We start from the raw sequence: 13,519 nt of genomic DNA, 5'->3' as shown, positions 1-13,519 counted from the left end.
GACTGGTGGATTGAATACAATCCATGGGAGTCCGCCATTATGATTGAACTCTCTATCTCTCTCTCAAGAAAAAAAATAAAATAATAATTTCTTGTTTCAGAGCCCCCTTTTTCTGTTTTTTAAAGAATGGTTTACTGATTTAGAGAAAGGGAAAGGGAAAGAGAGACGGGGAGAGAGAAAGAAAGAGAGGGGAAGGGAGAGAGAAAGAACACATTGATGTGAGAGTACAACATCAATTAGCTGCCTCCTGCATGCCCCCGACCAGGGATGAAGCCTGAATCCTAGCATCTGTCTTAGACCTGGAATCGAACTGGCAACCTCCTGGTGCAGTGGATGCTGCCCAACCAGCTGAGCCACATGGCAATCCCTTTATTAAACCTTATTTATTTTCCTCTGAGAATTAACCACATGTTTTAAAACAATATGCTTCTACTACTGTTCTTCGATTATGGAATTTTAGAAATCATTTATTGATTTTCTACTAAGAAATATTAGGATTTTGCTTTTTTTTTTTTTAACAACACATGTAGAGACTCATTTCCCTTCTTCTAGATTCCTAGTGTTATTCTTTCATCATTTTAATTAAATGAGTAGTCAGTGTTCATGTTATTATTACTAATTATTTTCAGCTCAGCAATGTAATGTACTGATTGCATTGCTTTTCTTTTATTCTTCCCACCTTCCCTCTTTACTAGAGTTTACAGTCACACTTTTGTTTGTTTGCTTCCATGTTTTCCAAATCCTCTGACAAGAGCTAGAAAAATAAATATGTTAAATTCATTAGATAATCTGATTTTTTTCCCCTTGGTGGCATCCCTCTTGGAGCCCCCATTCCTGCTGTGCCAATTTGCAGCAAAAGCTTGATAGGCTGGTCACTGGGACATTCCTTTGCCATCCACATGGGAACTCCGACTCCTCTCCCGGTTAACTTTTCCTAAGTGGTAAGGAAATTCTTTGAGTCCTTGGATGCAGGAGTGCTATTTTACTCTTAACCTTTTCACATGGGCACCCATCCATCCAGTCATGGCCACAGAAACCCCAGGGTGACAGCTCCTGCCGGCTCGTCCTTATTTCACCCTCGCCTTGATTCATGGTTTGGCTGGGTAGGGACTTCTAGGTTGGAGATTATTTTCTCTCGGAAGAGGGAGACACTGCTGGATTGCCCTTCAGCTCCCAGCTCCCAGCGTTGATCCTGCAAAGTCCAGTTGCTGCCCGGATTCCTGATCCTTGGTTTGTGAACTGGTTTTCCTCTTTGGAGAACTTTTGGGATCCTTTTATCACTAGGTTCTAACATTTATAATGATGTATTTTGAGGAGAGTTTTTTTTTCTTTTTTTTTCTTTCATTTGTTATGTTGAGCATACACTGGGCCTTTCCATAGGGAGATGCAAATCTTTCATTGTGGGAAATTTTGGAGACATTCATTTTCTGGTTAATGTATTTTACTTAGTTTTCTCTGTGCTTTCTTTTTGGAATTCATATTAGAAGATGTCAGCGCTCCTGAATTGATCCATGTCAGTTTCTTATTGTTATTGTCCTATTTTTAAAGTTATTTTCCTTTTTGACCTGCTTTCCAGGAGATTTTGTCAATTTTATCTTGCAATGCTTCATTGAAATTTATATCTCTAGTTGCATTTATTTTTTTATTTTTTATTTTAAAAAGCTCTTGTTCCCTCCTACTTTTTAAAAACATCCGTTTCCTGCTCTTCACTCATGGAGGCCCTGTTTTTATCTCAGAGGTAATTTCGATGTTGTTGAGAATTAACTCTTTTGTTCTCTTGATTATTTTGGAGTTTTATCTTCAATGTCGAAGGCTTTTATTCCATGATTGATGATCCTTGGAATAAAAGGAAGCTCTGTGTGAACAGGCAAGGCTGGCTAGCTGTTGTCTCTACTGTAGGATAATCCAGAGGGTACTGGATATTTTCATTTGGGGGACCCCAAATATCAGGGGCCTTAGTTGTTTTCCCTTTGGTTGAATATCTTCTACACAGAGGAATCCTTAGATTTTCTGCCTAGTGTGGGCTGGGGAGGGATATAGACCCTGCTGGTGGTGTTCCGGGAGCTAAGCCAGAACAAGGAGCTGGGGAATCTCATCTTTCAGGATGGAGTCTTTCTCTAATCCTGCTTCTAGCTCCATGCCTAAACCCAACGCTCTGTTGAGTCTGCTGCCTCTTAGGCCAGTTTCTCCAGAATATAGACTTTCCTTCTTCAGGTGGAGGGCAGGAGAGGGGATCTGGAGCATCTCCTGGGGTTGGCCCCTCTGCCCCTCTCTGTTCTGAGATCCCATTGCCCTGGTTCCCGAGACTCTCCTGGCTCGGTGACTTCTTGTTGGCCTCCTGCCGCGGGCACTTGGGCTTCCTCCAGCGGCCTCCAGTGTGCTAAGTCACGTATCACTCGTCCATTTACTTTCCCTGTTGCAAAAGAGTGTTGACATCTCTCATCCGCTATTGTTTCCATTCCAGTTCTTTTTGACCTTGTGTTTTATAGCATGTCAATTCTCCTGCTGTGATAAGTACATTTTGTATGAAAGCAGAAGTGAATGTGGCTTTTCAACTCCCACGTTTAACCGTGGGCAGGTAGCCCTTTCGAGTAGACTGTCGGGCTTGAAATAAAGGGAAACTTGTGGCATCTTCTATTTCCTCCCCTAAGTTACCCAAGAGTCCAGAGTGTGGAAATGAGACATTAAATGATTTTAATGGAAGGAAAGGAGGAAAAGTATTCCATTTGTTTATTCATCCAGTCTTTCCAAACATGTATTGAGTACTACAATAATAAAAAATCTAAGCTATGCTAGGTGCCAGGAATATAAAAGCTGAGCAATATTTGCTATCTTTCTTCAAGGAAGTTGTAGTTAAACATAAGGCAGGCAGGCAAGTAAATTAAAAGGCACAGTAGCTAATAACATACTATAACAAGGGTGCACATATTGCCTTGTGCTAGCCATTTTCATGACGATGATCTCATTTCATTCTCGTTACCGTTTTCATGTTGGATACCATGAACCATCTTTTGCAGATGAGAAGTTATTAGAGGAGTACAGAACAGGCCATCCAAATCAGCTCAGAGAGGGGGAAGTGCTTCTGGGAGGAGGTGGCCCTGGAGTTAAACTTTGAAGGATAAGTACAAGTTATGGAGATGAAGTTGGGGGAAGGGCAATCCAAGCAGAGGGAACTCCCTGTGTTCAGGCAAGGGGTCTAGAAAGAGCATAACATGCCTAAGGAACATCACCTAGACTGAAATTGGAGCACGTGGGGGAGTGGCCACTGAACAAGTATCCATGTTAGTCCAGAGAGATGCAGAATATGTGATTCCCTCTGTAAATCTGAGCAAATTATAAAATATTATTTGTAAAATGAAAATGTCATGAGGTTGTATGACGAGATGAGCTATGTAACCCTGGATGAATGGTCGGAATGTAAAATATTCTAGTTCTCTTAGGACAAACCTGGCTTAAATCCTTCTTCCATGATATCTAGTCCCTTGACAGTTACAAAACGGATTCTGGAAAAATCTTAACTATTAGGAAAACCTTTTCTCTCTTTCCATTTTGGCCAGGCCAGGATTAATTGAGCAACTTTGAACAAAACATTTTATTTAATCAGCAAATGCAGTATTTATGAGTTCTCGGGCATCTGGGGCATCTTCCTGTAAAGTTTGGGTGGCTTCCTGAAAGACCCCAGAGGGGACCAGAGAACTGAGGCCCAGACCCCCCCTCCACCACTGACATATGTGTATCCTTGGACAAGGCCCTTCCCTGGCCTTGGCTTTCATTCCCTCACCTGGCAAATGAGAGGAATTAAATTAGATTAGCGCTAAGATTTGTTCCAGCTCAGAAATTGGATGTGGGAAGCTTTTAGCTGTACTGAAATAATGTAAAAGCAACCTTGGATTTTTTTCGGGTTTTATTTTCTTATCATGCTACAGAGGAAAAGGCAATTCCTTTTACATCTTGGCAAGCAAGCACAAGTGAGATCCTTCTGTCTCTCCACCCTCCTTCCAGCTTCTGACCTTGATTTACTCACACAAACCCCAACGAGAGATACAGGCACTAAAAAGCCCACTCGAGGGTGTCCCTCTGAATTCTTAAGCTCTGTTGGAAAAGCTGGAGGAGCGGGACTCTCAAAAGCCAGCTCAAAACACATCACCATCGTCTGTCTGTGAGTAGGCGCTTTCCAAAGCCTGAGTCTAGCTGTTTAAATTTGTCCAAGATTGGATCAGAAAACCGCAAGCTTCTGGGTGAGACTGTTATTGATGGCAAGGGAGGGTTCGGGTAAATGGTGGGAGTGGGGACTGGCATTTCCTGTTCCTGTCATCATTTCTCTAACTGGCCTGAAAGAAGTGCCTTTGAATTTGCTCTGCACAGGCCCTTTTAAAGCTCAGAAGGCCTGTATCCTAGTGTCCTGAGCAGCCAGGCAGGACTGGGACTAAGGAACAGGTGAAGAGTATGTGAAGAACTTTGACTGACAATGTTAGGCCTCCCTTGGTTCATTGAACAAGATTTGTCGAAATAATATGAGCCTTTCTCAGCTCTAACTGGTTTGGCTCAGTGGATAGAATATCGACCTGCGGACTGAAGGGTCCCAGGTTCAATTCCAGTCATGGGCGTATACCTTGGTTGTGAGCACAACCCCAGAAGGGGGTATGCAGGAGGCAGCTGACCAATGAATGTTTCTCTCTCATCATTGTTTCTATAGTAGCTCTCTATGCCTCTCCCTTCCTCTCTGTAAAAAATATCAATAAAACATTTTAAAAATAAAATGATAAATAAAAGGAGCCTTTCTCAAAGCTCCCAATCTCCATATTAATAATGCTCAACTGGCTGATGATTGGCTGCAAGATGCAGTTTCCAGCACTTTTAGCAATTCCCAGGAGATCGCCTGATGTTTGTGCTCTGTCATCGGGTTAAAGCCAATTTTTAAAAAAATGCTTACGACCTGCAATCTTTGTAGGATTTCAAAGGACGTGCAGACATTTTTAAAAACTATTTTTGCAACATTTTCATTCCATCTTAACTTTCTGTCCCAGGATGATCAAAATGCCCTCAGTGCCAGTGTCAGGCGTCTGGTTCCATCTGTCTTACATCTTCCCTCCTACAGATTTATTTCTTAACTCATTGGGCATTTCTTCTTCTTCTTCTTTGTTTTTTCCTTTGACCAGCATTTGACACTGAAATCTCTCTTCAGCCGAGCCCTCTAATTTATTTAATTATTTCATAAGTGGTTTTCTGAGCACATACTACGAACGAGGCCCTGACCCAATGGTGATGCTATAAAACATAATGGGATTTTAAAAAGTCTTACCTTGAGGTGTCAACCAAATTTGACTTCTTTTTATGGATCTCCTTTTTTCCTTTTGCTTCTTTTCTTGCCCTCTCTCCTCCTCTGCCTTCCCTTCTGTTTCATCTCTCTCTTCCTCTGCGGCTTCCCACTCTTTGGGGAGGGGCGAGATTTCCTGCTCACAAGTTGGTTGGTTTCTGGGAGGAGTCAGAAGATCTGGTTCGGGACTGGAACCAGCTGGTCTGCCACCTGATACAAGAAGGGGAAACCTAGGTCAAGGAAGAAGACCTTGTGCTGGGAATCGATGGTGCAGCCAGGAGATGCCTGGGAGAGGAGCCCTAAAGGGAAGGCCAATCTTGGGGGCAAGCATCAGGGTTCCCCATAGAACAAGGGACCTCCTGAGGCAGCCCCAGGGCATGAATGATTGGAAGTGGTCCTGGTTGCCCTGGAGACGTACCCATTACTATTGTGAGCTTTAAACATGCCAGAGGCACACCAGGCAGAACCCCTGTCCCACCTTTAGTAGGCTTTTGCTCTCTCGGATTCCTGGCTTTGCCTCAAAGAAAAGTATTGAAACAATAATGGAACAGATTTTCCCTCCTACGAAAAGAGAATCTAGTGATCCAATGTTGAGTGTGTAAGAGTTAACAAGTCTTTTCCATTAAAGTTACAGCTATGAACTCCCCTCATTAGATTGGCGGGTAATTAACAATCGAATAAGTAACCAGAAGTGTAAACATTCCTGAAGAAGAGGTTGTTTGTCCCACTCCCCTACAAACATCCAACCTCCTTCCTTATAGCGCCTTTCTCAGTTAGACATTGGCGCCAGACTGTAAAGCCACGTCCTTCAGCCATTCAGGATACGGTGCAGTAATTCATCAGGGAACAGATAAAAAATGAGAGCGGAATCTTCATTGTGTGTGCCTGCCTGCCCTGTTGTTGCTAATGGCAGCACACCCTTTTGTGCAAAAATAAATTTGCCTTACTGACCCATTTTCGAGTGTTTGTCTCATTCCCCAACACGCTTGAAGAGCACTTCTACACATTTATCGATTTTAACCCCTTTAAGCAATAACCTCTGTGACTTATAAACCATTATAGTGATCCTATCAACAGGAGCATGGATGGCAGAGGGGAGACAGGTGCCTGCAAGAGGATCCAGGTAGGACTCCATAAGAAGGGATAATAATTCCAGCCTGATTTACACCAATTAGTGATGGAGCATCATACCCAATTCAGAGGTTTTCATTCTTTTGGATTAAGTCAACAAAGAGGTTACTCTCTTCATCCATTTATGTATTCACTATTCAACAAAGAGTTAATGAGCACCTAGTCCATGCCAGGCATTGGCATAGGAGCTGGGAATAGAGTGATGAGCCAAACTGGACACAGCTCTCCCTTGATGGTGAGTATAATTGATGTGGTTGCACACCGGTCTCTCTGAGATTTGGGGGCATCAAGTTAGAGGAAGGGTTGAAGTTGTTGGGTACTAATAATGTCTCCTTGGGAGCAGCATCACTGGACAGATTTTACATGGTCATCTTTCTGTTTCTTAGTCAAAAAGGGACATTGGTTCTTCCAGTGATCCTTCTGCTTATACTCTCTGCAAGTGTATTCACCTATAGGCTCCCAATTCTCAGAGGATAGAAGACCTTCTAGTCTTGTTTTCCTTTCAGAAGCCAGTTGTCGTATCTGGAGTTTTCTAGTTCATTTCCTTTCTGAGGCTCTCTGAAAATGTCTACCCACATATTGAATATTTTCTCAACAGTTCATTTTGGATTTCAATTAATGTTTTTTTTCTCATTAAGTCCCTTTATTCATATTTGAGCCCATAAGAAGAAAAACAAAAAACAAAACAAAACAAAAAAACAAACCAAAGTAATAATGAAAAAGAAAAGTCTCCTTAACTTCAACTATTGTTAAATTCCAGAATATTTTTTTAAAATTTCTTGAAATCTGTTTTTATTTTTACTTAGCTTATAACTTTGAATCTTTAGTCAATGTAACTTTTTTTAAAAAAGGCTTCTGGAATTGTCTTTTGTGCTGTATTTTAATTTTTTTTTCTTGCTCTCTGAAGACAATGTTTTCTTCATTTGACACAGATGAGTTATTACAATGTATTCTTTCTTATCCTTCTGGTTTTAAACAAAAATTTTTCCCCTTCAGTTGAAGGACTAACAACTGAACTTGTACTGATTTGTAGTTCAGAACAATAATTAGCTAATAAAATCTTGAATTATGTAATAGATTTCTACCTGGCTTCCTGTGGTTTAGGAAAATCCTTAATTATAACTTAATACGGCTCTAGACCAAGGTTTAAATTTAACTTCTTAAAAAAAATTCTATTTATTTGAACTAAAAACATAAGCAACAACAGTAAAAACAAAGAATGGTTCATTCAACTTCTTTAGAGGTGCCTTCTGATTTTGCAATTTTATAATGTGATTGTTTTTTCCCCAGTAAAACTCGGAAAAAATGGGTGGTTCACATCAAAGGTCATGTAAAGATGAGTGGAAAGAGAGAGAAATTAAATTAGGGTTGGTTTCAGAGTCTTTGAAAAGACCATGCTGGAGTGCAAATTTTGTTTTTTAAATCTTAGCATACTATCGATAGTTAAAGAAGTAAACTTGACTTTGTAGATTTCTGGGGTTCCTCTTAAATGTATTCATTATAAATGAATTAATTTGTTGATTTCAAAATGCCAAAAATTCTTGTAAATGAATTAATTTGTTGATTTTGACATGCCAAAAGTTCTCCATATAATGGCCATTGTTATTGTAAAGAAAATGCGTTTTATCAAAGTAAGTGCAAGAGTTAGGATTACAGTGCAACTTTATATGGAAATCAGGAATTTTCCAAGAGGAAGTTGGGGTGTGACACAGGAGAACCTAAGAGAGCAGCTCAGTAAGAGCGTGTGCCTGCAAATGGTATCTTGGGTTTCCTTTATAAGCAAAAGTTAGGAGTGGGCCATGCAGGTAATGACCTGACAATCTGACCCTGGCATGCAGACTAAAAGTAATCTGTCACACATTGACAAGACGGCGCCCACATGAATGTTTTGTAAAACCTACAGCTAAGTTTGACCAATTGCCCTTTCCCGAATTGGTCACCTGACTAATGGACTTCCTGCCATCATACCTTAGGACCAGCTTGGACTAGATTAGTGACTTGGGCCATTCCATATGAAGTACTCCCTTATTCATCTATGATAAAACACTGTATTCCAGAACAAAACAAAAACACATATAATGAGACTTTTTAATATAGACAAATAAAAGCAAAAGAAAAATGAGCACCAGGAGAATAAGCAATTTAATGGCAAAAATAGTTGTCAAATGGTACACCTCCCAAAACAAAAGGTCTAATATACAGATCTGTGTCTATTTATTCAATGATCTACCAAGTATCAAAGGACCTTACACAAACACCTAGGTGTAAGTAACCAGAATGTATACCTGCAAACTAAAATTTCCAATTACTTTATACAAAGATTAAGGGCTAACAATTTTATACAATGACCTGCTTGGTTAAAAATCATAAAAATGATGAGAACTCAATGAAATTAGCTGAGCACCGGTTAGTATTGGGTCTGATTTATCTGGCAGTTGACTGAAGGGTAAATAGAGTTTACCCAAGGAACTCAGTAAGTACATTGTTGATTTTTGGGAAGTATGGAGTTCAGGGAGTGGTGTCCTTCCTGAGACCTATGCGTGCTGACATCATCTATGGAAGCATTTGTTGATGGCTAGCACTCTGAAATTTACTTACGGGTGAGTTAGTTCCTGGTTGGCTGACCTTCAGGGCTAACACTTATTGATTGGCTTATAAAAGTGTCTTAACTGAGGTGAACTGTCACTGATTGAGCCAAGGGTTTAAAACAAATTCCGGGTACAATGATTATAGAGCAATCAAACTTTCCCCAAGAGTGTGGTAACTTTTTAATATTCTCATAGTTGATTCTTACTATTTGTTTTCAATAGAAGATAGTGCAAATTGGCATCTGATAAAACACAAAATAATATATTTATTTGTGTTCATAGATCAGAGTTCCGTGGAGTTTTGTACTGAGCAAGGTGACTAGGAAGTGTTTGTCATTATGACAAAGTTTGAGAACTATTAGGTCCAGCCACTAGGTTTAGGCATTTTCTAAGAGGCAAGACTATTATAATAGTTAGATAAATTTAATCAGGAAGTAGTTCATTTGGGGGATTAAATTCATTACTTTTAATTATCTAGCAAGAAGGAAAATCTTTGTCAGCATGCTGAGAAAAAGAGCAAAGAGGCATTGGAAATAGAAAAGAAGGGATGGTGAGTTCTAGAGAAGCAACCCTTATTTGGTGGTTTTACTAAACGGAATCCTGTCATCTTATAATTGGATGAGACCTCAGAGCTCATAAGACTAACATCCCTCCAAGTTCAGAAATTTCCTCTCCATGTTATACCATCCCTGGCAAATGGTGTCTAAATTCTGCTTGAGTGCTTTTAGTAATGAGGCTCTTACTATACATCACAAGAAAGGTATTATGTTTGGAAATGCTCCGATTTCCCTTCAACTATGTGAAGGCAATTGCTATGTGACACTACTGCATATTCTCTTCTCTAGCGATCCATTTGATTCTCCTGTATGTGACAGGGGTTCTGGATTGTTATCTGCCCAAGTCACTCTAATCAAAGCATTTTTGTCTTAAATTATAGCAACAACAATTACAATAACTCTCATTGACTGAAAAATTACTACAGTTGACCCTTGAACAATATGGATTTGAACTGCATGGATCTATTTATACGATAACTTTTTCTTTTCTTTCTTCTTTTTATATCTTCACCCAAGAATATGTTTTCATTTATTTTTAGAGAAAAAAAGAGAGAGAAAAAAATACACACACACACAAAGAGAAAAAATACAGACACACTCTCTCATCACACATACATACACACACACACAGAGAGAGAGAGAGAGAGAGAGCGAGAGAGAGAGAGAGAGAGAGAGAGAGAGAGGAAATATTGATGTGAAACATTGTTCGGTTGTCTCCTGTTTTTTGCCCCAACCAGGGTTGAAATCTAGGTATGTGCTCTGACTGGGAGTCGAACCTGCACCTTTTTTAGGGGGGGTATGGAATGATGCTCCAACTAATTTAGCCATCCATTCAGGGCCAAGAACTTCTTCAGTAAATACTTATACATTTTTTTAATCCACGGTTGGGAGTCCACGGATTTGGAGGGCCTACTATATGCATTGATCTACACTATTTTATATAGGGGGGTTGAACATGCACAGATTTTGGCATTCATGAGATGAATTGGTTAGCTGGAACCAATCCCCCATGGATAATGAAAGTAGTTAGGTTTTGGGGAAGTCAAAAACTACAGGTGGATGTTCAACTGCAACAGAAGTCAGTGCCCCTAACTGACTTGTTCAAGGGTCCACTGCCCTAGTATATGCCAGGCACTCTCTAAGCACTAAGCTCATTGAATTTGCAAAATCAGGCCACGAGGAAGACACTATTTTACAGGTGAGCAGTTTAAGTAACCAGAGGTAGGCAGTTTATAAGTAACTTACTTGTTCAGGGCCTTAGAGCTCACAAATAGGGAGTCAGATTGCAAATCCAAGCACTCAGGCAGCGGGACTTGACTTCTTTTGTTTCCCACCTGCGGATTGCCAAGTAAAACAAAACCGCCTCCTCTTCCCTCTTCCTGGACAGCCTGCTTTTACCAACAAGGTGCTGCTTTGTTCTGGCAGCCTTGTCACTAGCTCTTGTTGGCTCATATTGGACTTGTAGCTGGTGAAGAAACCTATGTCTTTTTCCACAGCATCTGCGGCTAGCATATGCCTTCATGATTCCGTGAGCGCGCAACTGACTTTTTTGGACCGAAATTCTGCGCTGTATCTCCTTTCCTCTTTAGTTTTAATCAGTTAGGCTCACCGCATGAAGGAAGAAGAGTTTGGCAATGAGTGAGTTTGGGGGGAATGTCCGAGGAAGTGGTTTCAGCTGTTGAGAGCTGGACACAGTGGTGGTTAAATGGGAGGAGGAATAATTAACATAAAAGGAGAGGCACTTGGGTAGACAAACTGGGAGAACCAGATTGGACAAGTTTAAGGTGAGGCTATATCTTAATATAGGGATGGCGTTCCCAATGTGGAAACAGAGAGAACACTGATATTCTTCTCTTCCTTTAAACATGTCTCTTTCCCCTTGATTACTCTCACCCCCTTTTGGCTGCTCTTTTGTTTGGAGCGATAAGGAAACATTTCAGGGAGAGATGACATTTGATCAGGGCCAGGAACCCCGGGTAGAATTTGAGCTGGCAGAAATACGATGGAGGGGTGTGTGGGAGGAGGTGGTGGTGGAGAGGGTCTGATCAGAGGCAAAGACAGGAGCCATTGGCACGTTTGGCAAAAACGCATCGCTATTGATGCCGAGTGACTTGCCCACCTGGCTAGGGCAGGACACACATTAAAATTGCCAGGAGCGTGGCATCAAGCCCATGTTCCTCATTGCCTCTTTAGGAGTCATTATTCAACATTTCCTTTGCTGAGCCCCTCAGACAGGCACACTGAATTAGTTATCACCGCAAAGCCAGCGTGGTCCCTGGAGGAAGAGGACTCAGGTCTGCGACAACCAGTCTTTTGTCCTTCTGACCTCAGGGTCTCTTACTGCAATTTGAGTTTCTAGGGAGGAAGGCTGGGTAGAACCAGACATCCAATTGGGGGTTCTTGGGAGCTTGTCTTCCCTCCTTTCCCACCAGCTGGCTGGTTTCCTCCCTCCCCCTCCCCTTTCTCCTCTCCCTCTGTCTCTTGCTAACATATGGGTAGGAAGAAAGAGGTATCAGCCACAGGAGCCTCTGGTGTACAGGTGTGAAATGACAGCTGCACCTTCTGTCCCAGAACTGATCCATACCTCCCATTCACGTCTCCCAGCTCAGAAGCTGACATTCTGATCTTAAAACGTTAAGTCTGGTGGGACTTACGGAAGTGTCTCTCTCTTCCCACTGCCAAGGTGAAACAAAACCAAATCCTCAACCGACTTAGAAGCATGGGATGCGAATACCAGAGCTCCCAGCAGGGCAGGAAGGAGAGCCTGACCTGCAGGGCTCACTCAGGGAGACCCCCTCACCTGCAAGCCCGCCCCCTCTGCTGCCCACCCACCCAGAGAACCATGCCCCCCAGGAATCAGACACAGATATAGTACAAAATGTTTTCATTTTCAAAATGCAAAATAACGGTCATTGTAAAAATAACAACAACAATAACAATAACAATAATAATATAAAAAGCATTTCTCCCCCTTCTGCCCCAGTGCAACATAACAGGTGCACTCAGCTCCAAGACACGTGGCTTTGGACATGCCATCCCTCCGCAGTGCTGCACAGCAGCAAACCCCATCCTAGACTCCTTTTGGTGAGTCTCTGAGCTCGGTCAGTTCCAGCAGGCAGCGGCTTCTCCCGAGTCCACACAGCTCAGGCCTCCTGCGCTGCCCGGCTTGAATCAGCCTCTGTCCCCGTCTCCTCTCTGTCTCTTTCCTGCTTGCTCTCTTTCCTTCTCCTCTCGCCCATCCTGGCTCCCACAGTTTGTTTCTAGGAGGCGTGCTGCCGGTGGGCGAGGGCCCGGCTGCCCAGGGCGGCGTCGTGCTGCTTGCCTTTCTCCTTCTCCTGCAGGGCCTGCGTGTGCAGGGCCTGGCGCTCCCGGGCGGCGCGCAGCTCGGCCACGGCGGCTTCCTCGTCCCGCAGGCGGCTGGCGGCCGTGAAGGGGCCGCACACAGTCTCCACCAGCACCAGCACCACGCCGAACAGGGCCAGCACGCCGCCCAGCACGTACACCTTCACCAGCCGGCGGCTCGGCTTCTGGCCGATCATCCCCTTCACCAGAGGGATCAGCTCCTGCACCGTTTCCATCTCGGCTCGGGGCTCTCGGGGACCCTCCGGAGGGACCTGAGGAGGAGCGGGCAGAAAGGGGACCGTTAGTCACCGAGGGATGGCTCGCTCCGGGGGCCGCAGCATCGCCCCCAGCCCCGCAGGGAGGACCCCGCGCCCCACCGCGCCCAGCCCAGCCCCGCCGCTCACCGGGATGCACAGCGAGCTCCTAGGAGGCAGCGGGAGCTGGGCAGGGGGCGCGTCCGTCCGTCTGTCCGGCAGGCTCCGCGTTCTCCTCCTCTGCGGCCGCTGCGGCTCTTTGGGCTGGAGACTTCACCGCTGACATCCCGCCGGGTCCCGCAGCCGCTTAAATCTCCCTCCTGGACCCGC

At 43.2% G+C, this 13,519-nt stretch overlaps 2 protein-coding genes across 3 annotated transcripts in view; both read right to left on the bottom strand.

The window, feature by feature from the left end:
- HSD11B1 (hydroxysteroid 11-beta dehydrogenase 1) overlaps positions 1 to 5,402 on the bottom strand; it is a 30,200-nt gene extending 24,798 nt beyond the window's left edge. The window contains exon 1 of the mRNA XM_036442209.2: positions 5,303 to 5,402. The gene's annotated coding sequence lies outside the window, so the exon portion shown is untranslated. The remainder of the gene's footprint in view (positions 1 to 5,302) is intronic.
- A 7,060-nt stretch (positions 5,403 to 12,462) lies between these two features.
- G0S2 (G0/G1 switch 2) lies at positions 12,463 to 13,519 on the bottom strand. Of its 2 annotated transcripts, none has more exons than XM_045583093.1 (2): positions 13,340 to 13,519; positions 12,463 to 13,207 (listed from the first exon to the last, which is right to left on the bottom strand). In XM_045583093.1, exon 2 carries the CDS (start codon positions 13,169 to 13,171, stop codon positions 12,854 to 12,856), a length of 318 nt encoding a protein of 105 aa, XP_045439049.1. In that variant the 5' UTR covers positions 13,172 to 13,207; positions 13,340 to 13,519; the 3' UTR covers positions 12,463 to 12,853. The 2 variants fall into 2 exon arrangements, with proteins under 2 accessions (XP_045439049.1, XP_036298108.1); XM_036442215.2 differs by having other exon boundaries at positions 12,463 to 13,211; positions 13,345 to 13,518.

This window comes from Pipistrellus kuhlii, unplaced genomic scaffold, assembly GCF_014108245.1.
Source record: "Pipistrellus kuhlii isolate mPipKuh1 unplaced genomic scaffold, mPipKuh1.p scaffold_m20_p_18, whole genome shotgun sequence".
Classification (NCBI taxonomy): Eukaryota; Metazoa; Chordata; class Mammalia; order Chiroptera; family Vespertilionidae; genus Pipistrellus; species Pipistrellus kuhlii.
This window is presented reverse-complemented; position numbering and strand designations above follow the sequence as displayed.